This window comes from Hordeum vulgare, chromosome 5H, assembly GCF_904849725.1.
Source record: "Hordeum vulgare subsp. vulgare chromosome 5H, MorexV3_pseudomolecules_assembly, whole genome shotgun sequence".
Classification (NCBI taxonomy): domain Eukaryota; kingdom Viridiplantae; phylum Streptophyta; class Magnoliopsida; order Poales; family Poaceae; genus Hordeum; species Hordeum vulgare.
In genome coordinates, this window is record NC_058522.1 from 293,080,511 (window position 1) to 293,107,982 (window position 27,472).

General features: G+C 48.3%; 1 protein-coding gene across 1 annotated transcript; it reads left to right on the forward strand.

Moving 5' to 3' along the window:
• Nucleotides 1-251: 251 nt before the first annotated feature.
• Nucleotides 252-3,575, forward strand: LOC123396621 (cytochrome c oxidase subunit 5b-1, mitochondrial-like). Its single transcript, XM_045091507.1, has 4 exons — nucleotides 252-446; nucleotides 2,869-2,935; nucleotides 3,077-3,156; nucleotides 3,280-3,575. Exons 1-4 carry the CDS (start codon nucleotides 252-254, stop codon nucleotides 3,343-3,345), a joined length of 408 nt encoding a protein of 135 aa, XP_044947442.1. The 3' UTR covers nucleotides 3,346-3,575.
• The last annotated feature ends 23,897 nt before the right edge of the window (nucleotides 3,576-27,472 follow it).

Consider the following 27,472-nt stretch of genomic DNA (forward strand, 5'->3'; position numbering starts at 1 on the left):
CGCCCAACAAAGTTAGGGCTTTCGCCCGAGAGACCTAGGGGAAGGGGAAGTGAGGGGATCAGTCCATACAAACACCCCAAGAAGGGGAACGGCGCCCTCAGGCGTCACCGTCGACGCGGCCGACCATGGCCGACCAGGAATTTCGCCCGAACTAGATCCCTGTCACCAGCAGCGCCTCCTGTACAGAACCGGCGACCCAAGGAAGCGCGGCTCGACCAGACTAGCCCGCACGTCGAACATGAGAAGAGGGGATGCGCCAGATCGCGCGCACCGACCACCACAGAAGCCACCGCCGGCCGCCAACGACCACTGGATCCCGCCGCCCACGCGGCTCGAACGCGAGATCCACCGCCCGCACGACTGCTAGCTTGTCGTGCCTCGTCCATGAAGCCGCCGCTCCAGATCCGGAGTTCCCCACGCAGAGGCAGGGCATGGATGAAAGTAACGTAATGAACGGGAGCAAATAACTCTTGACCTGAAAAGATCTGTAAGAAAAAAATATTGGGAATCGTTTCCCACCCGCACGCCGGTCGAACCGACGCGCCGGTCGCCCCCTCGCGGGCGTGGGCCCATGCAACATTTTTCCCATCCGCGTGCTTAGCTGGTCAGTGGATGCAACATTTTTCGTCTAAATATGTTGCAACCAGCGTCATATTTGCTGTAAGCATTTTTTTTACTACATTTTGTCCCAGTAAAAAAGTTGCATATACGTTTGGTTGCAACTCCAGTTCGTCGGATTTTTCGTTACAATCGACGTTTTTTACTTTTGCTACAACCGTGTTAATTTTTGCTACAACCGGCATCATGTTTTGCTGCAACCGTTCATTAAAAAAGTTGCATACACATCACGTAAATATTTGCTACAACCGGCGTTTGACTTTTGCTACCACGCACCATCAGCTTCGTTTTTTTGCTACGATCACGTAAATAATTTTTTTTGCTACAAATTTTGTTTTTTGTTGCAACCGTTGAAAAAATTGTTGCATTGCATTGAAATTTTGCTGCATAGGAGAATAAATGTTGCATGTGGATCCAACGGTGCGGACGACGGGGGGTTGGTGGATCCTGCGGCTCGCGCGCGGCCTACCGAAAGTTTGGGCCGGCGCGCCGGCGCAGATCAGTCCTCAAAAGTATTGCTAGCAGACGGAATATGTCATGTATAATAGTTTAAGGAAAAAGTCCATTTTAAACCCTGAATTCGTAGGTGGTCGGCGAAATAAACCTCAAAGTTGAAACCATGTCGATTGCACCCTGAACTAGGCAATCCCGGTCTAAATCAAACCCTGGGACTGTTTGTCAAATCGGGATTGCAAAGGATGGCTGGGATTGTTTATTTTTCTTTCAGAAATTTGAAATAGTTCACGAAAATAAGGAAATGTTCGCGAATTTGGCAAAAGGTTGCTTTTGAAAAAATTAACAAAATTTGAAAAAACGTGACATAATTGTGAGAAAAAAATCACTAGTAGTTTAAAAAATTGTTCAATGCATATGCAAAAATTGTTCAACACATTTTTTTTATAAATTGATGAACTTTTTTCGCTTTTTTAAATTTGTTCAGAAATTCAGAAAATGTTTAGACATTTCAAAAATGTACACTTTAAAAAAAGCACACTTTTTTCAAACAGAAAATATTGGTACATTAACTTATTCTAGTTCGCTACATTATGCCCCGCGCTTCGGTTTCATCCCTCTTCTCAGCTCAAGTCGGCTGGCAAAAGACGAGCGCCCCAAAATTTGCGATGAAGCACCATCGGATCGGATTTTTTTGGAAATAATAATAACAATATGGTCTTTTGGGCTCTGCTATGGAGCGCTAGTCGAGCCTGCTTGCTGGATCTGCTTTCCCTAGTTTGAACTTGGGCTGCACACTTACTCTTATGGCAGCGTTGCACGCTTCAGAAAAGTGATACTTTATTACAAGTCATTAAACTGCCAGTATGTTCTGTTACATATATACTAGTACAAATGCCCGTGCGTTGCACCGGGCTAGAAAAAAATGCAAAACCTACTTGTTTTATCATTATGCGGCATTAATTTTAATAAATGACAATTATAATGTTAAATGTAAGACATCTATTTTTGGACGGAAGGAGTTTCTTTTAAAGTTTTAAAATATAATGTAATGCTTACATAAAAATTGGATTACTTTTTAAATAATAATTATCAATTTTATTGAGTGGTAATAATGTTTTGTTTTTTGAAAAAAGACCATCAGCCAATCTTTTCCTTTCTAGAGTACACAGTACCGCAATCTAATCCTACTTTCCCTCTCAACCTACTCACGGGCCGGCGGGGCGGCCTGGCAGGCCGGGGCTGCGAGCTGGACTGGCGAAGGGAGGAGCTCCACTGGGCCGGCCCACCTTGCGGTCAACGCGGTAGGATCCCGATCTGAAGCGGTCGCGCTCGGGACGAAGGGAGCCAGGGCGATGCGCGGCGAGCGGGGAAGCATCGGCGCCCGACGCGGCTCCGGTGGCCGATAACGAGGCGGGCAAGACCGGCTGGGGAGGCGCGGATGGGGTCCTCCGACCCGGACCCGGCGAGATCCAGCTCACGATGGGGCCGACGGGGCTCCACGGGAGGCGAGCTCGGGGCAGCCTATTTAACTTATCCCTTTCTGTTTTACCACATTAATTTGCCCGGCCTATTTAACTTATCCACCTGACTTCGAACAGCTGTTATTTGATATGATTATGAGTTCACAGATGAGCATTCCATTCCGTTTTCTTCTTTTGACATATCACTTTGTACAATGTTATGTTGAAGCGTCATTTGGCTCAACCGTACCTTTTTTATCATTGTCCAGTTTAGTTTATTTTTCTACTCATGTGGACTAACTAAATCAATATGTGTCCACATCTTCATTCATAGGAAAATCCAGCTATCATTCAATCATACTTCGACAAAAGGATTGTTGGTTGCCCAGGTGATGAAGGAGGTATGTTACCTTGCATGCAGAATTCCATCTCCACCAGCAGAGGCTGTCAAAATTCAGTTTTCTCCTGCATCTTACGGAGAAATAATCATCAACCTAGCATGAATCTGATTAGCTCAAGTTTCAACATTTTGCCTTTTTCAGAGGATGAGCATGATGTTGTGTGGTTTTGGTTGGAGAAAGGCAAGCCACACAAATGCCCAGTCTGCACTCAGTATTTCAAGGTGTGTTGGTATCTCTGTTGACATAAGTTGCTTGTCCTTATGAGAACTATTTCTGAACGAGATGCTAAATCATGCATTGCCTCCATGCTTCTGAGCTTTGAAATTGTCACTTTGTTTCGGCAGCTTGAGGTTATTGGGAACGGAGGAAACCCTGATGGACATGATGAGGACGACCACCACCACCATTAAGGGCATGCCTACTGATGAAACAGTGGACCTGTGCCAACTTTTTTTCTTGCTGAGATGCTTTGAAGCTGTGAAAACATCAGCTTTTTTGCGTGCCCGTAGAGTTTAATACCCATGCCAATCAGTTTGCTTTACTCAGTTGTCATGACTGGGAAATAGTAACAGCAAAGGGCCCTGGAAAACATAGTTTTTCTGTCTGGAAAATTACGCACACACGAATAATGCGATTCATTTTCGGCTTGCTTTTCCTCTAGTCAATAAGGCTTAATTGCCTCTTTGCTTGGACGGTTCCGTGTTCACTGGCCACATCAACTGTTTTGCTGGTGGATGATTTGTTATCCGGCATCGTTTTCGCTTTGACGATATTGATCCGTCGTTTGTCATCGGGTTTTGATGATGATAAGCAGAGCTTGAGGAAACTGTCAATCAGGCTGTAATTTCTCTGCAACATTCAGTTGTTGGCTGAAGCATTCAAACCTTGGATTTGGCCAAGGTGGAGGCTTCACCAACCACGCAGGAGGACAACGCAACGCCACGCCTGATCCCAGCCTGATCCGTGTCGCACGAACCCACTCGAGCGGTGCTGGCGCGGGCGCCTCGTCGTTCCTCCCGTCGTCTTCCTCCTGGAGCACGGGCAGGACGGCTCCGAGCAGCGCGTGACACGGCGGCTGGCCGGAACGGGCGAGGGGCCACGGATCCGGCGAGATCCGGGCTGCCGAAGGAGCGTTTCTGGCGTCGGGAATCCGTTGCCGGAGGCTGGCGGGGGCGCCTCGTCGTTCCTCCCGTTGTCTCCCTCCTGGAGCACGGGCAGGACGGCTCCGAGCGGCGCGGACCGGCGATGGCCAGCGAGGAGGCGCTGCGGGATCCTCGGGGTCCCGGCTGAGGAGGGGCTCGACAGGGCTCGAGCAGGGGCTGGCTCAGGGGCTCCTCCCGTTGATCTGCAGCCACAAAAATATCTCGCTTCGTTTTCTTTCTCCCGCAGTGAGGAGTGTGGGTTGAATACCCAAGACCGTAAGGGCGTTTTCGCAAAATCGCCTCGACGTACGGCAGAAGCCGTCGATGCTTTATTAGTAGGGATAGATTTTATTACTTTACAAGTGTGAAATATACTTCCATATTTGTGCCTAGTGTAAAGGTAGTAGCTATCCGTTTAACAAAAGAGAACACGTCTTCCAGAATGGGAGGATGTATAATATGTACTATGTCGGAAAGAATGAGCTATCCCTATCCAGTTGTATTCCACAGGGCACTAGACAAGGCCGGCTTCGCTATTCATTCAAATATTTTAATGTTTCAGTTTTTATCTAATAAGAATGTAAAGTTACCCTTAGTTTTTTCTATGAATGCTGAGTAATACATTCCAGTTGTGTATTTATTATGTCATTTGAGCTGTCAAAATCATGCATAAATTTCTTAAATTGTAGATCTTCCTTTCTGTACATTAGTTTCTAAAATATTACAATTTTTAGAAAACCATTCTCGAGTTAAAAAAGTGTTCGCGTTTCACAAAATAAAGTGGCCCGAAAGCCCACTGGTCAACAATGTTCATGAATATGGTAAAATTTCATATAATTTGAAAATGGTTCACAAAAAAGAGTCCAACAATTTTAAAATAAAGTTCAAAAAATTTCAATAAAAATAAATCATGGTTTCAGAAAAAGTTCAATAATACTAAAAAAAGTTCACAGATTTTCAAATGAAAATTTCACGGAATTGAATCTTGCACGCATTTTTAAGCAGATCAACAGAAAAAAAATGGGCCGACCCAACGCGTTTCCTCCCTGGCCCATAAGTCAGCCAAATCCCTGTCTCAGGGTTCAATTTAGACCGGGATTGTATAGTTCAGGATGCAAACGACAGGGATTTGGACTTGAAGGTTTGATTCGCCGAACCTCTATGAATTCAGGGTTTAAAATGAATTTTTTCCATAGTTTAATACACAGAGCAATTTAGGGGAACGACTGCTCGTGATTTTGTATGCATGCAACGACTTTGGATGGTGTGAGTAACTCGTCTCCTGGTTGGTACCACTGGTAGAAAAAGAGGCTTCCGTCCAGCCCCATAAGTCGCGAAACTGTAGGAACCGCGACTAATGAATTCTTTAGTCGCGGTTCGGAAGACGAACCGCGACCAAAGGCCTGGGCCCAGGGCGCTCGGTGGCCAGCTGGTGCACGTGAGGGGCTTTAGTCGCGGTTGGCCAGGCCAACCGCGACTAAATCTCATCCCCTATATATACCAGTTCAGCACACTCACTTAGCCATTTGGTGCCACTTCTCTTCACAAGCTTCACAAGGGGGTGTAGGTTTGCTTTTGGTTCCTCTTATGCACACAAGGTGTTTGATGAAATTCCCCAAGAGCGTGAAACAAACATGATATGAAGTGTTGGAGCCACACTTGAGGTTCCTCATTTATTTTTTCCTCCTCGATCGCGGTTAGCAACTTGAACCTTTCATGCATGTGTGTCATTGATAAAATATGCATGTGTGTTGTTCATTGTTTAATTTCTATTGTTTATAGCTAGTTAGTTTAACAAATGCATGATGGTTAATTATATATTTTATATTATAATAATGCAGATGAATCGGCAATGGATGTACGGTAACCGACTCTCCCGCGAGTTCACTACGGGTTTGAAAGATTTCCTCGTAGTGGCTAATGCGAACAAGCAGAAGGGTTTTGTTATCTGTCCATGTGTTGACTGTAAGAATCAGAAGGGTTACTGTTCCTCAAGAGAAGTTCACCTGCACCTGCTTCGGCACGGTTTCATGCCAAGCTATAATTGTTGGACCAAGCATGGAGAAAGAGGGGTTATAATGGAAGAAGATGAAGAAGGGGATGATTTCATCGATGAAAGCTATCTTGCTCATTTCGGTGATACTTTCATGGAGGATGCTGAAGGTGAAGGGGAAGGTGAAGGTGAAGAAGAGGCACGTGATGAGACCGTTGATGATCTTGGTCGGACCATTGCTGATGCACGGAGACGCTGCGAAACTGAAAAGGAGAGGGAGAATTTGGATCGCATGTTAGAGGATCACAGAAAGTCGTTGTACCCCGGATGCGATGATGGTCTGAAAAAGCTGGGCTGCACACTGGATTTGCTGAAATGGAAGGCACAGGCAGGTGTAGCTGACTCGGCATTTGAAAACTTGCTGAAAATGTTGAAGAATATGTTTCCAAAGAATAACGAGTTGCCCGCCAGTACGTACGAAGCAAAGAAGGTTGTCTGCCCTCTAGGTTTAGAGGTTCTGAAGATACATGCATGCATCAACGACTGCATCCTCTACCGCGGTGAATACGAGAATTTGAATGAATGCCCGGTATGCACTGCATTGCGTTATAAGATCAGAGGCGATGACCCTGGTGATGATGTTGAGGGCGAGAAACCTAGGAAGAGGGTTCCCGCCAAGGTGATGTGGTATGCTCCTATAATACCACGGTTGAAACGTCTGTTCAGGAACAAAGAGCATGCCAAGTTGTTGAGATGGCACAAAGAGGACCGTAAGTCGGACGGGGAGTTGAGACACACCGCAGATGGAACGCAATGGAGAAAGATCGACAGAGAGTTCAAAGATTTTGCAGCTGACGCAAGGAACATAAGATTTGGTCTAAGTACAGATGGCATGAATCCTTTTGGCGAGCAGAGCTCCAGCCATAGCACCTGGCCCGTGACTCTATGCATCTACAACCTTCCTCCTTGGTTGTGCATGAAGCGGAAGTTCATTATGATGCCAGTGCTCATCCAAGGTCCGAAGCAACCCGGCAACGACATCGATGTGTACCTAAGGCCATTAGTTGATGAACTTTTACAGCTGTGGGGCAGACCTGGTGTCCGTGTGTGGGATGAGCACAAAGAAGAGGAATTTGACCTACGAGCGTTGCTTTTCGTAACCATCAACGATTGGCCTGCTCTTAGTAACCTTTCGGGACTGTCAAATAAGGGATACAATGCATGCACGCACTGCTTACATGAGACTGAAAGTGTACATTTGCCAAATTGTAAGAAGAACGTGTACCTTGGGCATCGTCGATTTCTTCCGAAAATTCATCCAGTAAGAAAGAAAGGCAAGCATTACAACGGCAAGGCAGATCACCGGCCGAAGCCTGCGGAACGCACTGGTGCTGAGGTATTTGATATGGTCAAGGATTTGAAAGTCATCTTTGGAAAGGGTCCTGGCGGACAATCAGTTCCGAAGGGAGCTGACGGGCACGCAGCCATGTGGAAGAAGAAATCTATATTCTGGGAGCTAGAATATTGGAAAGTCCTAAAAGTCCGCTCTGCAATCGACGTGATGCACGTTACGAAGAATATTTGCGTGAACCTCCTAAGCTTCTTGGGCGTGTATGGGAAGACAAATGATACAAAGGAAGCACGGCAGGACCAGCAACGTTTGAAAGACCCTGATGACCGGCATCCGGAATGGTTTCAAGGTCGTGCCAGCTACGCTCTGACCAAAGAAGAGAAGGTCATCTTTTTTGAATGCCTGAGCAGTATGAAGGTCCCGTCTGGATTCTCGTCCAATATAAAGGGAATAATAAACATGGCCGAGAAAAAGTTCCAAAACCTGAAGTCTCACGACTGCCACGTGATTATGACGCAATTGCTTCCGATTGCTTTGAGGGGGCTCCTGCCGGAAAATGTTCGAGTAGCCATTGTGAAGCTATGTGCATTCCTCAATGCAATCTCTCAGAAGGTAATCAATCCAGAAGTTCTACCACAGTTACAAAACGATGTGATCCAATGTCTTGTCAGTTTCGAGTTGGTGTTCCCGCCATCCTTCTTCAATATTATGACGCACCTCTTGGTTCACCTAGTCGAAGAGATTTTCATTCTCGGTCCTGTATTTCTACACAATATGTTCCCCTTCGAGAGGTTCATGGGAGTATTAAAGAAATATGTTCGTAACCGTGCTAGGCCAGAAGGAAGCATCGCCAAGGGCTATGGAAATGAGGAGGTAATTGAGTTTTGTGTTGACTTTGTTCCTGACCTTAAGCCGATTGGTCTTCCTCGATCGCGGCACGAGGGGAGACTAAGTGGAAAAGGCACGATCGGAAGGAAATCAACGATATGTATGGACGGCCATTCTCTGACTGAAGCACACCACACTGTACTGACCAATTCCAGCTTGGTGGCTCCGTACTTTGAGAAACACAAGAATATTTTACGCTCGGACAACCCGGGGAAGCCTGAATCCTGGATTAGGAAGGCCCACATGGAGACTTTCGGCAGTTGGTTGAGAAAACATTTAATGAATGACAATGATGTTGTAGATCAGCTGTACATGTTGGCCAAGACACCATCTTCGACTATAACGACTTTCCAAGGGTACGAGATAAATGGGAATACATTTTACACGATCGCCCAAGATAAAAAGAGCACCAACCAAAACAGTGGTGTCCGCTTTGATGCAGCAACCGAGAATGGGCAAAAGGTCACATATTATGGTTACATAGAGGAGATATGGGAACTTGACTATGGACCCTCCTTTAAGGTCCCTTTGTTCCGGTGCAAATGGTTCAAGCTAACAGGAGGTGGGATAAAGGTGGACCAGCAATACGGAATGACAATGGTGGATTTCAACAATCTTGGTTACCTTGACGAACCATTCGTCCTAGCGAAAGATGTCGCTCAGGTTTTCTATGTGAAGGACATGAGTAGCAAACCGAGGAAACGGAAAGATAAGAAAACGATCAGTACATCATGCGATGATCCAAAGCACCACATTGTTCTTTCAGGGAAAAGAAACATCGTGGGAGTGGAGGACAAGACAGACATGTCAGAAGATTATAATATGTTTGCTGAAATTCCGCCCTTGAAAGTGAACACCGACCCAAGCATTAAGTTAAATGATGAGGATGCTCCATGGATACGGCACAATCGTAAGCAAGCAGGGACACAAGGGAAGAAATGATGTGTAATAATTTATTGTACCAAACTTTGTTGAATGGATCATGTGAATTATATTACCCGTGATGTGTTTGGTGTCCATTTTCGAATGATTCGAGATACCACTGATGATACATGAAATTTGGAGTGATTTAGTCATACTCCTGCCTAGGCGTATAATATGCATACTCGTAGTCTTCATAGCCGCCGCCGTTGTACTGGTAGTCGTCGCCTTCTAAGTTGCCGCCGTCGTCGTCGCTGCTGTCGTCACTGTCGTCGGGCGGCGCTCGTGGCTCGAACTGAGGGTAGCGCAGGCGGGGGATATCGCCGGCCGTGATGTAGTCCATGACGCTCTGCAGAGTCCGGCCGTACCACCATAGCCGACGGCCGGCCTCGTGGAAGTTCCCAGGAGGCAGACCGTCCTCCTCATACCTGGCGAGCGCCCTCTCACGCCGATTGATGAAGAAGGCGTCCCAAGTATGCTGGTTATCGGGATGCCAGCGGGGATTCATCCGCTGCTCTGGCGTGAGGTCGAGGTAGTAGTGGTTCGTGATGGCCGCCCGGCGCGCAGTACCCTGAGGGACGGGAGGGACCGGCACGCCGCCGGCGCTTAGGCTCCAGCCGGTGGGGACGCGGTAGCCCGGTGGACAAGGGTAGTTCGAGGCGCAAAGCTCCTCCACCTGCTGGTAGGTTAGAGTGGGTGCGGTGGAAGCCATGAGAGAGTGATGAGAGATTGTAGAGATGTGATAATGCTGGCCAAGCCGGGCTACATATATGTAGTGAGAAATGGCGGGAAAAATGGGAGCGGGAAGACAGGAGGCGGGAAGAAAGTGGCGGGAAGAAAGAGGCGGGAAGACAGGGAAGAAATGGCGGGAAGAAGAGGAATCCAGAGCTGGTCATCTAACCTTTAGTCCCGGCTGGTTGGTGCAACCGGGACTAAATGTGGTTTTTGTGTCATCTAAGAAAACTATCGGTGGGATAAGGACGTTTGGGTAAGCTTTAGTCCCGGCTGGAGGGTGCAACCGTGATTAAAGCTGTCGGCAGGATAAGGACGCGTGGGTAGCGCACGACGCCCTTGTCGGAGGAACAAGATAAAGCAGAAGCGGCGCCGTGCCTATAAATTATATTGAATTGAATTAGTTTTATTTTTCTGAATTTTTTGATATATTATTTGTATTTTTAACATTTTGAATTGAATTAGTTTTATTTTTCTTAATTTTTTGATATATTATTTGTATTTTTAACATTTTGAATTGAATTAGTTTTATTTTTCTTAATTTTTTGATATATTATTTGTATTTTTAGAATTTTGAATTGAATTAGTTTTATTTTTCTGAATTTTTTGATATATTTTTTGTGTTTTTAACATATTGAATTGAATTAGTTTTATTTTTCTGAATTTTTTGATATATTATTTGTATTTTTAAGATTTTGAAAAAGAAAAGTATTTTGAAAAATACCTTTAGTCGCGGTTGGCCTGGCCAACCGCGACTAAAGGTCGTTGCGCGCGGGAACGCAAAAACCCGCCAAAAAACCCTTTAGTCGCGGTTGGTCTGGCCAACCGCGACTAAAGGTTACCCTTTAGTCGCGGGTCGCCTCCCCAACCGCGACTAAAGGGGGGGGCTATAAATACAAGGGCCCGAACCGTCGCCTCCATTTCTCGTCTTCTCCGATCTCTGCCGCGCCGAAGGCCTGCCGCCGTCGCCCTCGCCCTCGACGCCGCCCGCCGTCGCCCTCGCCCTCGACGCCGCCCCCTCTCGCCCGCGTACGGCGCCGCCGGCCGCTATCACCGGCCTCCCTCGCCCACCGCGCACGCGCCGCCTCGCTCGCCCGCCCTCAACGCCGCCGGCCGGCCGGTACTGCCGCGCGCGCACGCGCGCGCCTCTCTCAGTTCTTAGAATTTGTAAAAACTACGGAAAAAAGTTTGTAAAAACTACTTGTAAAGGTTTTGCGAAATTACAGCAAACCATTGAGAAATTAACATCTATATTATTTGCGTCGATCTGGCTAGCCATTTTCAAATAAGCTTTCCAACCTTTTAAACCGTTCACAGTTGGAAGAAACTTTTTGTATGAAAAACTGTGCATTTCCATAACGCCTCCCTCTCCGTGACGCCGTCGTCTGCCGCCCCGTCTCACGCTCTACCGCGACACCCTCTCCCACCCCTTCCTCGCCCCCTCCTTTTGCCACCGCCCTTTCGCCACCGCCACCGCCACCGCCCCCCTTCTTCACTTAATTAATTTGTTTTATTACATGTTTTCAGGACTGACATAATGGCGGACGATAGAGCTGACCCGATTATGGACAACTATGATCCGGACGGTGAAGCACATATGTTCGGCATCATAAACGGCGATATTCTATATGTGCCGACCGGACAAAAAGAAGATGATATCTCTTCTTATCTGAACCTTGACGGTGAAGATGAAGGGCGCCGTCAGCAAGATGATGCCGAACAAACGTCGATAAACGACGATCTTCAAATGGAAGTAGCAACCACCTCCGGCGCCGAGGTATATATATACATTGAGCCTCTGGTGATACAAACTAACTGATTTGAATAAATATGTGTGTACTAACGCGCGCGACTCTCTTTCTTATTTTAGCCCTCGGCCGGATCGTCGAAACAATCGAGTACGTCGTCAAAGCGTGGCGCAACCAAGACGATGAAACAAGGAGAAACATGCACCATCGAGGTTGTCGACAGTGCAACCGGCAGGCCGCTGGAGCCCCGCAAGAACGCCACCAAGTTTGTCAGCCAATGCGGAGCTGTTGTTAGAGACAACGTCTCGATCACCGTCCAGGAGTGGAATAAGCCAAAGAAGGCACGAATTGCTGGTTTCACTTTTGTCGATAAGAGAACAAAAAAAGATTGCTTCAAGAAGCTTATGGAACATTTCGTTCTACCTCCGGAATACAACAAATTCGATGAGGAGGGTAACAAGATTGAGGAAAACAAGGAGAGGAGGAGGCTAGTCAAACAGTTCGCTCTTCATAAGATGGCCGACGCATTCGGGAAATTCAAGCAAAATCTAGCCCATGACTTTGTCAAGCAGAACAAGACTCCGGATTTCAAAGGACAATATGAGAAACTGAAACATGATTGGCCAGAATTTGTGAAGCAAAAGAAATCGGAGCAGTTCATTCAAATATCGAAAAAAAATAAGGAAAATGCGGCTAAGAAGGAGTACAATCATATTATGGGGCCAGGAGGGTATCACATTTGGGTGCCTAGGTTGGAGAAGATGGAGAACGAGCTGAGGGCGCGAGGAATCCGTCCAGGTACGGAGGGATGGGACCCAAGGGCCAAAAACTGGTGGTACGGGCATGGGGGAACGCTGAACCCGGAGACAGGGGAGTGTGTTTACCGGGGCAAATTAATTAAACCCACCCAAGCCCTTATTGACGCAATGAGGGATGCTCAAGAGGGGAAGATCAAGTTCAACAGAGAGAACGACGCGCTGACAAAAGCCCTCGGGAATCCTGAACACAGAGGACGTGTACGAGGCATGGGGCACATTCCGTGGAAAATAGGGTTCCCCCAGAACGATGACCCGTACGGTTACAGAAGCCGTAAGAGAAAGATGGATCGGGAAGCAGATGTTGTGGCGCGGTTGGCATCGGAAATGGATGTGATGAAGAAAACCGTGAGTGTACTATTAGCCGAAAGAGATGTAGCTCGGGCGCAGCATGAAGATCATCCAGCGGATCTCGGAAGCCAGCAGCGGAGAAGCAACGTGGCTTCCACGGAGGCCCCACCGGCTGGTGCAGATGCACCGACGATCAAAATTACTGCACCGGAGCCTCCTCGCTACCCCGTGGACGATATAAAGGAGATGAAAGAATGTCATCTGTATTATCCTATCGGGAACATGTCCATGAAGGTAGCCATCGGCAGTGCTTTACCATGTTTACCTGGAGCACTCCACCACAACAACCCCATTCAAGATGGCCATGCTCGTGTCACGGTGGAGGACATAGTCCAAGGGTTTGAGGACCTGGAGATTGACATTGCTACAACTGAAGGGGAGAAAAGACTTGGAGATGTCAAGCGCCATTTCATTCTATGGCAAAAGAAGTTTATCAAGTTTCCAGGCGAGGCGCCAAGGACAACAAGTCCACCCCCCTACGGTGGTGGTGGTGGCGGTGGCGGCGGTGGTGGTGGTGGTGGTGGTGGTGGCGGTTCACCTACACCTCCGTCACGTCAGCCGACGCCCCCCAGTCCACAACGTCCGGCGGGTGATCAGACGCCGCCCCCCAGTCCTCGTCCGGCGGGTGATCAGACGCCGCCCCCCAATCCACCTCCGGCAAAGAAGCAGAAGCAGTCCTGGATTATTAACCCGGACCCTTATGTACCTAAGACCACAAAGGTACCGGAGCCATCACTGAAGCCTCTCCCCACAAGGCCTTGGGAACGTAGTGCCAAGGAAACTGCCGCGGCCGCGGCTGCTGATCATGAGAAATGGAAGGCGGACTGCAAGAAGAAAAGAGAGCCCGAGCCCAAGCCAGTATTTTCTGATGAGCAAAAGAAGTGGGCTAAGTCATTTTTGAGCACACCGTCCCAAGCCGCGAAGAATCTGCCTGACGACCATGCACGTGAACTTCGTAGGCAGGCACTCATGTTGAAGGAGAAGAAAGAGCGGGCGGAGAACCAGGAGAACAAAGCCTTGGAGGAGGCCGAGAAAACGGAATTAGAAAGTAAAAAAAGCGGGAAACGAGTTGCCCAGCTCGGGGAACAAAGTAAACAATCGATTGCCCCGCTTATAGTGAAAGCCGCCGGTCCGGATGACCCCGATATCATAGCAGCTGCGGCAGCACATGGATTGACTGTAACGAGTGCCAGAGAACAAGCGGCCAACTTAGGTATTACTCTTCGTGAACTGTTAGGCCTTGATGAGGCGCCAGTGAAGGAGGTAGTAATTACATATGTGAAGAATGGGCCTCTCGTCGAGCCTGCGTAGGAAGAGGATCTACCTCCACAAATGAAAGGTCTGCTGAAATGGTACAAGGGTTACATAAAAAATAAAAACGCCAAAGAATATATTTATGCGGAAGTTAGATATGAGCATCACTTCAAACATTACTATGTACAAATTCATCTGAGTGAATTGTTCCAGCTTTTCAATCTGCGCGAGCTCGACAAATCTATCATCAGTTGCTACGTTCTGTAAGTGATTTATTTCTACCCCATCTCGTTCATATTGCCTGCACTATATATATGTCCTAACTATATTGTTGTGTCCGCTATTATACATGCAGAATGAAGATTAAGGAATGCAGAGTAAGGAACATCCATGATGTTGGGTTCATTGACCCACACATCGTTAATGGATATGTGTTGGAGCATCACCCCGCCGACATGGAGGCAGACCTGTGGCAGTTTCTTACAAAGCAGGAACTCAAAAGTGATATTCTATTTCCTTACCATTTTGGGTGAGTGTTTCTGTCTTGAGCACATTCTCTTTTGTTTACTCCATGCATGGTATGTGGCCGGCTAATCGATGAGTTATGCATGACGTACTGTGCATGTATCGTGTCCGCAGGTTCCACTGGATTCTGCTAGTAATTAAAGTTGACACCTCAGAATGTCTCGTCCACGACTCTCTGAATATGGATCCAAAGCTTTGGGGCGGCATGAAAAGAATGCTGCAGAAGTAATTATTTTCATTCATTTGCGCTCTATATAGATTGGCCTATTTCGTTCATTTCCTAATATCAAGTAACTAATAACTCTCTTGTTCATTTAATTTTCTTTGCCTCGTAGGGTTTGGAGACGGTTCGTAGATACAAAGGTCGGTGAATTCAAAAAAGAGCTAGAATTCAAAAGGTCAAAGGCTAAGAATGGTGGGGATATTCAGCCAGCGGGGACCAATCTATGTGGATACTATGTCTGTGAGATGATCCGGAGATACACCTCTGAGCGGGTTCCGAGTGATACCAATGCTCAGAGGAATAACCTCCGGATGATGCTTAGTCCAGAAGCTCGCTTCCGACCACTTCAAGAGGAACTAGCTGGATGGTTCAGGAGGGAAGTCCTCCATCCTAAAGGAGAACACCATTACGAGGACGTAGAACTTTATATGCATTAAATTATGTATGGAAACTTGTTCAAAATTGTATATGATCATCCGATGATATTGAATATATATTGTATATTCCTCTTGAATTCTTTTTGGTTCTAATTTCAAATTTGTTTGGAATTGTACATTCATATGCATGTATGTAGTACCATAGAATATGTGAAACTCCTTCAAAATTAAAATAAACCACAAAAGAAATAAAACAATACAAATTAAACAGAAAACAGGTTTAGGGGGGGGGGGCTACCTAAACCTGCGGCGGCCTTTGGTCGCGGTTGGCCAGAAGAACCGCCACTAAAGGTCCTCCGCCCCGACGGCCGCGTGGCGCCCACGTGGACGGGCCTTTAGTTGCGGTTCTTAAGCAACCGCGACTAAGGGGGGGCCTTTAGTCGCGCCTATTTGGTCGCGGTTGCGAACCGCGACCAAAGGCCCTTTTTCCACCAGTGTACAAATGATACAAAGATGTCCACCAGCTATTTCTTCATCTTTTCTTTAGGGACAGCTGGTTAGGTCGCCGTGTGGCGTCTCTGCGTCGGACGGAGTTTGCCCTTCCGCGCGTGTGAGCTTGGTCCTTCTAAAATTTGGACCACCTACTCGTGGTTTGCGTCGTGGCCTTCGTGGTTTGCTTCGCTTCACATGGCCTTACAAGAAAATAAAGTCCACTATTGTGTGTGAGGGCTTGGCTCTTGTTTCCTTGACGCGTGAGCTTCGTATGATTAGTTGTGATCCTGCGCGAGTGCCGCTGAAGGTCTCATCGATTGATTTGCAGAGACCGTTCTTGTGGATAGATGTCGTCGTAGCATGCATAGGCTGAGGCGGAGACTGGCAGCGGACATCCGTATATGAACAGCGGCGTCAGCGCTCCACAAAAAAATTCTCATGCTTTCCGTTTTGACCGGCTGGTTGCCTTTGCTCCTCATGTAAAAGAATGAGAACAGGGAACTTCCCCGTCTTATTTTTATAGAAGATGAGAAGACTCAAAGCCGATCCGAACCTGACGACAACAATCTTTATGTTGTCCACCACTTCATTCAGAAGAGCTTCTCTATACAAAGATACTTTATATGATGATGTGAAGTGCCAGCACTAATTAATCCATCACTCATAGGATTTTTGTTTGAACAATCATGAGGCTTCACTTACTGCTATCAATGATTGATGAATAGTACTAATTTTTTGAGGCGTTTGCTTCATGGCTGAATTTTTATGAGAAAAGATAACGTCCACACGTATGGGTGTTTTGTAACTCGCCCATACGCGTGGATCATCGTCCATGCGTGTTTGCACGAATCTTTGCAATTTTTAGTAGATTTTTTGTGTCACTAGGAAGGAGCTGGCTTGTGGGCGTTTATCAGTTCGCCCGCACGTCAGTTCACGCACGCGGACCTCGCGGCTGCCAACCCGACACATGGTGGAACTGGCTCGCGCGTGCATGCCCGCCCGCCTGTCAGTTGCCATGTCTTTCGAGTGTTACATGGCAATTGAGTGAAACTGTCATCGAGCGTCCACACGCCTGTCAGTTGCCATGTATTTTCAAGTGTTACATGACAACTGGGTGGAACTGCCGTCGCGCACCCACACACCTGTCAGTTTCCATGTCTTTGTGGTGTTACATGGCAATGCAGTTGTTCAGATATGACGACTGCAGTTGAGCAACCATGACATCTGTAGTTGTTCAGACATGGCAACTGTTGTTAAACAAACAGTTGCCATGGTTCAGGAACCATGACAACTATCACACTGGGACACGCGGGGCCGCGAGGTGGCAGGCCGGACGTGCGGGCCGCGAGGCAGGAGGCCAGACGTGTCGGCGTTAGCTATTTTGCCCAGACATAGGCATACGGTCTATTTCTCTTACACAGCACACGGGACGTGTGACAAGACTCCTTTAACGCTCACACATGTGGGCAATATAAGGACCCATTTTTGTACGAGCTTGGACTTGTTGCATTTTCATCCGTCGAGTCAACCTGTGTATGAGGAAAACTTTCAAAATTGACGGATTGATTTTCTATGTGATGTAAGCCACCTCGTGAGCCATCCGATCAATCGTGCCACGCGGCACGTCCATATGGGCCCAACCACCCATCGTCTCCCTTATCTTGAGCGCAGCAACCAGAGTCACTCATTTCTTTCACCACAGGAATGAGATCCCTATTTTCCCTCTTTCTTCCCTGCATCCCTCTCTCACCTTCGTCATGGCCCTTGCCCACACAACCGCGGGAGATGTGCGGCACCCTGGTGATGAACCTGCAGCTCCCCAACAGATGTCGACCTGCAGCACCGCCTTGCTGTTGCTCCGCTGTATCATCGGCCGCTGCTGTTGTCGATGTTTCCGACCACATTGGTACATGGTCGTCGGGGTTGCATAGGAAAAATCGCTTGGTTCTATAGAGCGGGCCGTGTTGGGGGGAGCTGTAGTGCAACGCGAGGTGCTGCAACACGGGGAAGCTCCAGTGCAGCGTTCATGATCTTGCCACCATCTCATCGGCTGCATGATGAAGCTGTAGTGCAACGCGTGGTGTTACCGATGGACCTCCCTGCGAGGAGGGGGGAGTTGCAGTGTAGCGTTCATGGTGCTGCGATTGTCTTCATTGGCGGCACGGCGGAGCTACAGTGCTACATGTGGTGCTGCCAACGGACCTCGCCGGCGAGGAAAGGGAGTTGCAGTGCAATATGTGGTGCGGCAATCGGTGGACCTCACCGGGGACGAGAGGTGCAATGCAGTGTCATTGGTGTTATGACTCATGGATCTCGCCGGCGGCAGGGAAGCTATGCTTGGAAGGTGAGCTGCGGTGTCTCGGCTAATGCAAGGCTGTGATGTTCATATCGGAGATTTGCACGAAAGAAGGGACATGATCAGACGGTTGTCAATGGCACATCAGACGGTTCTGAAGCCGACTGATTTTCTCAAAAATCAATCGGCAGATTTATAGCAGCCGCCTTTTTTCGATGTGTGGTTGTAGAAATCCGAGCAGATAATATCCAGTTAGCTAGTATTAGCCTCAGATGACACCCGACTCATGGTAGGTCTTGACATTTGCGTCCGTTGATTCTTTTTTGTTTGATCTGGTCTTGTCTTTTTTTGTCTGCGGCCGCTAAATCACATGCATGAGGCTTTAGTCTTGGTGTTTTGAGAAGTTGGCGATGAGTCCGTGTGTAATCTTTAGGGCATGTACAATGGTTGATAAGATAGTCTTATCTTAAATCTTGCATGTAATTTAGAGATGACAAAAAAGAGAGTCTACAGTGGGTCATCTCTTAGCCTTCTCTTCTATAATCAGTTATTCCTAAAAACATGGTGAGACATATTATGCTAAGAGATGACCTCTTGTCTTCTCTTAAATAAGAGAAGGCAAAGCCTTTTTTTGAGTTCTCTCTCCTCCACCTCATCATTTATCTTATGTGGCACTTCTAAGATAGCACCATTGTACATGCCCTTAGCGCATGCTAGGCCTTATCCGGATGTAGTGGGGGCAAACAACAACCGCCTTGCTCACCATCAGGTTAGTTATAATTCAAGTATTCTCATTGTCAGATTAGTCAACACAGAAATCCACAACAACGTGCAACGAGATGTCGTTAATCTTTTTTGTAGCACCGACTCGTTGTCCCGGCTCGCAACACGTCAACCGTTGCAGCATCGTCTCTCGGCACGGCTCTCCGAGTAGTATCATCATTGCCTTCGCAGCAACCGTTGTAGCACTGTCGAACAAGCCACGCCACCGTTGCAGCAACCGTCACAGCATTGATGGTGAAGCCACGCCACCGTAGAAGCATTGCCGAGCAGCCGGCCCATCATCGTGCTCGCAGCAGTCGGCGTTGCTGTAGCAGACTCGCCCACCATCGCAACAGCTGTGTCAGAGCCACCTAGTCGTCGCAGCATCGTCGAGGAGTCGGGTTGATGTTGCGCTCGCAGCAGCTGGCTCGTCGTCATCATAGCAACGTCGTCATCTCAGCTAGGACGTCGTTGCCGCATCCATCGCAACATCGCCGGAGAAGCCACGCCACCGTCACAGCATCGCCGAGCAGTCGCCCTGTCGTCGCACTCGCAATAGTAGTCGTTGCTGCAGTGCCTCAGGCCAACGTCTCTAGCCCGTTGTCGCAGCACCGTGCGGCCTGCCCGTGAGGTTGTGTGGCATCGTAGTACCAGCCACACAGCAACGCCCTCCACTCGCTCGGGGCTTGCAGCAAATCGAGGGATCCATAGAAGCACAATACATGGTGGCGTTATCCATGGAGAATGGGAGCGACGGGGGTGATGACTAAAGATGGGAGATGGGAGCGGATGGGGATCGGGTGGAACTAAAAGTGCGAGAGGATGGGGTTTAGCAACCACGAGTAGATAAGGTTGGGCTGGGGTGCAGCGGCCAGCGGATGCACGGGTTCACATGACACGCGGCGGACGAGGAAGGAGGCTGATGAGATGTTGTGTGCATCCGACTGCACTAGATCAATTTTCGTAAACTTTCTGGGTATTACTACTAGTACGTAGACAATTCTATTGTATGGACATCCCCGCTCCTCGATCGCTCCCACGAGCGGACATGAGTGAACCCTAGCTGCCGCCACGGGCGAACCCGCCGCTGCCCCTCCTTCCCCTGCCGCCGTCGGTAGGCGTCGCCGGGTAAAGCCTGCATGGTGCGGTGACGTTGGGGCCTTTTTCCTCCCGCTTGGGGTGGGGTGGTGTGGGACGGTCACTCTGGCGGGCACTCGTGGCGAGGCTGCACTTGGGTGGCGCTTGGAGGTGCGTCGCGGGCGCGCGGGGCTCTCGGGCCACGCGGATCTGGAACGTGTGGTGGCTTGCAGGGCGCAGCCATTCTACGACCTGAGATGGCGGCAGCGCATGAGGGTCGTGCATATGCACGACGACAGCGCATGAGGGTTGTTCCCAACTGTCACGGATCTACCGATTGTGTCGCGCTTCATGGCGTGGGTAGGTGGTCGGTGTGCGGGCTGGCGCGGCCGGGGCGACCGGGTGTGGGGAGGCGCGAGCACGACGCGTTGGTGGTGTGGGTTCGCAGGGGAGCGCTGCGGGCATGCGCAGGACGCATCGTGGGCACAGGTGGGCTTCGAGCGGCGTGGATCTGGTGCTTGGGGGAGCGGCTCAGAAGCCAAGGATGGCGTGATGAGGTGGACTGCTGTGGCATGGTGGAAGGGTGCTCTGGTGTTGGTGCTCAGGCGGCGTTGCTGCCTTGGCTGAGCTCATGGTGGAGGGGCTTGAGCGGCCGATATTGCGCTCGAGCGGCTGAAGCCGAGGAGCCTGGTCGGGGTGTGTCTGCACGGTCTAGCATCGCATGGACGCCCCTTGGGGTGCACTGATCGGAGGCCCATGGTGATGTGGTAGTGCGCTCCGAGGACGTCTGATGTGGATTTGGTCTTCGGCCGTCGGTGGTCTCCGCGAGGTGCGATTGGCTATGGTGGGTCTTGATGCTTCTTCGTCGATGGACAACTTCGATGATGGTGATGTTTGGTGGGCTTGCCAACACCAATGTGGGATGATGTGCGGCCGAGGTGGTGTGGAGCTTGGTGAAAACCATGTCTTGACCTCGTGCCGTGACCAACGATGGCGGCGGCTGTGGCCATCGTTGACCTTCTTGGAGGCATCATTGCTTGTTCTCCCACCCCTCATGCACAGATCTGGCCATTTCAGCCTCTCCGGGGGAAACTTGGTGTCATATTACCTCTTGGGGGATTCGTCTTGGGAGCTTGTTGTGAGTCAGCAGGACCAATGGATGGAGGTTGGTGGTGGGTGTGCACTAGTAGAAAAAAGGCATTTACCCCGGTTCGGTTGGGCCATTAGTCCCGGTTCGCGAACCGGGACTAATGCTAGCCCCGGTCCGGCCCTGAACCGGGGCTAATGGCCTTCCACGTGGCGGGGCTGGGAGCGAGGGGGGAGGGGTATTAGTCCCGGTTCGTATTACGAACCGGGGCTATTTCTTCGCTCTTTTTTTGAGCAATTTTTGGTTTTAGGGTTTTGCACTAAATTGGATGGGGCTATTTTGCTTCCCCCTATTTTCCCATTTATTTGTTTTGGGCATTTTTTAATTTTTGTTTTGCACTAAATTGGATTGCACATACACAACAACAAAGGAACAACTATATTGCACATCGTCACGAATATATTACGTCATCTCATCCGCCATGTTTTGTCGAACGTACTCAATTACAAAATGTAGACACGAGTTACATGCACATATATGCATCTTTTTTACACTATAACATTTCATATCATTGTCGTCGAATGGCAATAATATTCTCCCTTGGGATCTAGGACCTCTACATCAAAGAATCTGGCAATTTCCTCTTGAATTGCTTGTACACGTTCCTGTGGTAGAAGACCGCCCCGCAACCGTTCGGTCTAATTTAAAGAATGGGTCAATATATATATCAATGAAACCGAACAGAATTCACGGTAATAAAATAAAGTTGTGAGTATTGTTTATCGTACTTCGATTTTTTTTATGTCCCGGGTTTTGCCCTTCTCATGGGTCGTCTAGCGAATGAACTCACAAACATAGTATCGACATAAATTGTTCCCATGTTTCTGCCTCAAGCACTTTACGAGAACAGAGGTCAATCAAAAAAATAATCAAGAGTTCTAATGGTATTGAAACTAGAATAAAGAGATGTGCGGATCTAGCTAGTAGTTACTTACATTTATTTGTTTAAATGTAAGCTCTCGCTTCCAATCACCCCGAGCCTTGGTGGTGAACCATTTCCAAGCCCTTCCAAGAAAAGGAAATGAATAAAGGAGTTCTATATTAATTCCTTGCTATCAGGAAATGAACGAGAAGTTGCCGATGTAGTGCCATAATGATTGAAATTACTTCTGGAGGCATTCCTGCATGTTCGTCCATTCGGTGAGGGGTGTGCGTTTCGAGTCCATGACTATTACTTGTCCTTTGTCATGTACAACGATTAACAAAATAAAGTGTAACATGCACGCGCATAACGAGTCAATTATACGTACACTTATAATAACATCGAGTAAGCGAAAATAGCATGTGTGTATAGTAACACTCACTTGAAGTTGTAAGGAAACAGTATTTCACTTTTGGTACTGCAAAACCTTAACGCTTGTACCAAATTATTCTCTATCTCGCGGGGATTCAATTCGACACTTTGATGATGATTGTAATTTGGGTCAATGAACCCAATGTCATAGATTTGTCCTCTTTTGCATTCAAGAATCTTCATTCTACAAAATTAATATAGTGATGAGTAAGATTATACATGCAAGAACGAGCTGAGTAAGACTTAATGACATAAATTAATAATACTTACAAACAATAGGCACTGATGATAGTTTTGTCGAGGGCGTCTTGTTTGTATAACTGAAATAATTCATCGAATTCAATCATCATCACGCCTCGTCCAGTCCCGAAATGCTCGTCTTCATATGCTAAGCAGAGCAAGTTTTTCGATTGATCACATGCTTGCATGTACCAGTCATGCAATCTTCGCATTTTCGTTGGTAGCTCTTTGACTAACTCCGGTTTGACCAGAGGACGCCCGTACTGGTACGTGTATTTAAGTCAGTGAATACCTTCAAATGGGTTAAGTACTCATTAATAGACATGCCTTGAGCCTTGGCCGCTTCTCCGTAGTGTGCAAGAAATTCCGGATCGATATCAGCTATTTTATCATTCCTCTGCTGGACCGCAGCTCTGCTCGAGCACACATTTGTATCGGAATACATTTGAGCGGGGGGCACAATTGGTTTTTCTATTGTCCAAGATGGGCAACTGATTTCCCGTTGGAAGTACGACTCTTCAACCGCTGCTTTTTTTCCTGAGCCGACTTGATAATAGAGCGTTCATAGTCTGCTGGCAACGATGGTGGGGGATCTTCAAGGTTTTTCAGCATTTTCACTACCGCGGCGTGCTCTCCTGGGGTGGCCGGGTACTCTGACTCTTTCGGTTTATTCTTGTTAGCCACTTTAGCCTTCCACTGTTCATGATGGGCGTCTTCCCTCTTAATATTGTCCTTTACAGTATAGTCCCAAGGTCTCTTCACCATATTCTCATGAGGTACTGTTGGGAGGGGTGAGATCTTACGTTTTGGTGATCGGGTCCTCTTTCTGCCGCCACTACTAGCGGTGGTCTGTTTTCTCTTTTTGCTCTGATCCTGAGTGGATGGAGACGGCTGACGGGACGGTGGAGACGGCCGACGGGGCGGTGGAGATGGCGGACGGGGCGGTGGAGACGACTGATGCGACGATGGAGATGGCTGCGCTGGAGACTGGTGAGGCGGCAAAGACGACGGCTGCGCTGGAGATTGGGGAGGCGGCGAAGATGATGGTTGCGCTGGAGACTGGTGAGGCGAAGGCGAAGAAGGATTGCTGCTATGAGTAGTCGGTGGCCTTGGCGTCCAATTTGGAAGCAAGATGTCCTCCTTTGGCCATACAACGGTTTGGGATCTGACTTCTCCAAGTTGAGTCAAATCCCTATCTTCACCTGCAGGGTGGTCGAGCTGCAGCTGCTCATAATCTTTCATCACTTCATCCACCACCACGACAGCGTACCCTTGTGGAACCGGAGAGCCATGCCAAGTTGGATGTGGTCCAATTGGTAAGGCCATGCCGACCGCCACCGTCAACCTTAAGTTAGCAACTTTCACCTTTAGCTCACAGTGTGTGCTCTCAGTGATATCATCCACTGGGTAGTGACGAGGAGGACTTGTCGATGGTGCATCATCACCATCATCCTGGAGCTGCGTGGAAGCGACACTGCTTTTCCGATTCAATGCAGCTTCTGTCATGAGCCATTGAGATTGTTTGCTACCTTGCTGTCTCTCGATTTGATCCTGCTGCAGCGGCTTTACTGCTTCTTCTACATTACGCAGCCGGTCTGTAGCAGTCGCTTTCTCAGCTGCCTCCTTTTCCTTTCTCCTCTGATGGCTTATATCGGGAAATCTATTTCTTTCCTCGGAAAACGCAAGTCTCTATGGCGGGGAGCCTGGTAAGCCTCGTGCTCGCCCTTTGTGTTCCTTATTACCAAGGGCGCGTGTGAGCTCATCGTTCTCTCTATCGTGAGTGAACGCTCCCTCTTCAACATCGTGTACTGCACGTCTAATCTCCTCGATGGGTAGGGGGTTATCTTTGTGTCTTTGGTTATATACTGCCTTTCCTTCTTCATCCAACAAGCCCCCATGCCCGTAAAACTAGTTTCTTCCTCGTGGGAGCCATTTTAAGGGCTCTAGAGTGATATTTTTGTTCAGAAATGATGCCTCAAGTGCTTCCCACTTAGCCATCTTAGCGCCGTAGCCACCAGGCCTCATAATGTGGTGGTACTTCTTCTTGCGTGCACTTGCCTTATTTTTTTCGGACTTTTTCAAGGCGTCCTCCGATTTCATGTACGTCACAAATTCAGCCCAATAGTCCTTTATCTTCTCATAGCCATGATCGAAATCTGGAGTCTTATCTTTCAAGATAAATTCGTGGTGCAATATTTTATTCCAGCCCCTGAATAGATCGGCCATCTTCTTAAGAGCCCATTCCTTGTACTTTATTCTCTAGGGCCTCTTTTCGCCTATTCATTTCTTCCTCATTTGGCTCCTCCTCATCTGGATCCACCTCTGGCGCCGACAGGGTGAAATTAAGCATGAGCTTTCTCCAAAGGTTTTCTTTGGCTGCTGTGCCGACATATGAGACTCCTTGCTGATCCCTTGGCTTAATACATTCTCGAATGCTGATAGGGATGTGGTACCTAACAACAACTTCGCATGCCTTCACAAACTTCTGATTTACATCTGCAAGAGCAATTGGTTCCCCAGCATGTGAGACTGTTTCGATCCTGTACCTCTCATCGTCATCCAGCTTCTTGGTTGGGCCTCGTTTCGTATGTACTGAAGTTTTGCTCGATCCGGAGGGCTAAAAGAAAGAGCGTTAATATATGTATACATATAGCAGAGGATTAATTTATTAATATATATATATGCACCTCGACGGAGCGGTCGGCTTCTCCCTCGTCGGCTTCTTCCTCATTGGAGCCGCCGATTCCTCCCTCGCCCGACGCTTGGCGTCTACCTCATTGGAGCTTCTACCTTGTGTGTTGAGAGACTCATCTCCATCGCCAGACTCGTTCAGAAACTGATTGGTGACATCGACATCGCCAACGAAAATATCATCCCCGCGGATGACACCATGCATCACGTCTTCGTGATATTCGTCTCTACCGTGTGGATCCATAGTATCTACAAATTAATTAAACATAAAAAACTAAATTAACTAACAACTAAAACTATATACATCCAATAATCCACTTAATTAATGCATCATCGAATAATCCACTTAATATTATCGAATATATAATCTGGAATACATAAATAATACATCTCTCGAATACATGTAATACATTGAATAATAACGACTGATCAGTCAACAAAGAGTCGTCGTACTACTGAGGCGCGGGCGATGGACACCCAAAGAGCAGGGACCATCACCGGATCATAGCTCCAGTGAGATCCCCAAGGAACCTGCCAAGTCCTGTCGAATCTGGCATCCAATGCCTCCATGTAGCGATGGACGTGCTCGTCCTCCTCCCTGACACGGCGACGTACCTCCTCCTCAGGGGCCGACACCCTCTGCACCCTCCGTGGCCCCCGCGACCGCCACCAAAGAAGCTCCGGGTCGACGACGGGAGCCTCGTTCCTCACCAAGCTGCGCGCCCCGGAAGGTAACTCCTCCCAGTGCCAGCCTAGCGGAGCCCAGTCCCGCACACGCTGGCGCATATCAAACACGTGGCCGCCACCGAGTCGACGACGAGGATGCTGGCCGGGCATCGTATGTCCTACTATTGAATAAAATTTTCTAAATTTGTACTCTCCTTCCGTTCCAAAATATAAGACCTTTTAAAGATTTTATCAGAAAACTACATACAGAGCAAAATGAGTAAACATATATATACTCTAAAGTATGTCTATATACATCCGTATGTAGTCCACTAATTGAACCTCTGAAAAGACTTATATTTAGGAGCGGAGGGAGTAATTAATTGCAAATACATAACAAACTTTTGAAAATGTCAAAATTCATGAAACTTTTGCAAAAAAAAACTAAACAACTAAAACAACTAAATTAACTAAAACAATATGAAACACTTAATTACCAAAAACAATATGGACACTTAATTAACTAAAACAATATGAACACTTAATTACCTAAAACAATAATCCTAATTTTCTATTTTACTATTTAATTAACTAATTTTATTTCTTAACCCAAATTTTTTTCAGTGTGTTTCAGAGAGAGAGTGTGTGTACGTGTACGTGTGTGTGTACGGCACCGGCGGCTTGAACGTCAAAGATAGATGGGGTGCGGCGGGGCTCCTACGCCGGAGATGGATCATGCATCTCCCGTGGTGGCTAGGTGGGGGATGGGCTCGGGGAGGGGCGGCCATGGCAGCAACGGCACGCGGTCGAGCTCGTCGACCGCGACGCACTTCACGAGGAGAGGGAGAAGAGGGCCGGTGGCTAACCTCGGGGGAGAAGAGGCCTGCGCGGAGATCTGATGCCGACGAAGAGGACGACGGGCGTCGGCGATGGCGACAGCGAGGCGGACGTCGGGGAAGCCTGGGGGCGTCGAGCTGCTGGTCGTCGCGTCGTGTGGTGCGCAAGCGAGAGCGAGGAGGAAGAAAACAAAACTGGCGATGGTGGGGGTTGGAAAAATTGAAGTCCCGCTTATATAGGATGGGCTTTAGCCCCGGGTCGTGGGAAGAACCGGACTAAAGACCACCCTTTAGTCCCGGATCTTCCCACGACCTGGGGCTAAAGGTAGTTTTCGGCAGGCGAGGAGGCGGGGAGGCGAGGGGCTTTAGCCCCGGGTCAGGGCTAGACCTGGGACTAAAGGGGGGGGGGTCTTTAGTCCCGGTTCTAGCCACGACCCGGGGTAAAGCCCCTCGGCTGGCTGCGCGATATATTTAGTCCCACCTCGCCGAGCAAGGGGCGCTGGCACTAGTTTATAAGCCCCGCCGCAGCAACTGCGTCGAGGTCCTCTCTGAAATAGGCCTACGGGCCTATCTGTCCTCTCGTTGCCTGTTGGGCCTATTGGGCTCACGGGCCTGCATCCTGGCCCACCTGTCGGGTAGGGTTTCTAGTCATATGCACGCCGTGATGACCCAACAGGAGACATTTTTTTTACTTTAATAATTTTTCTCTTTTATTT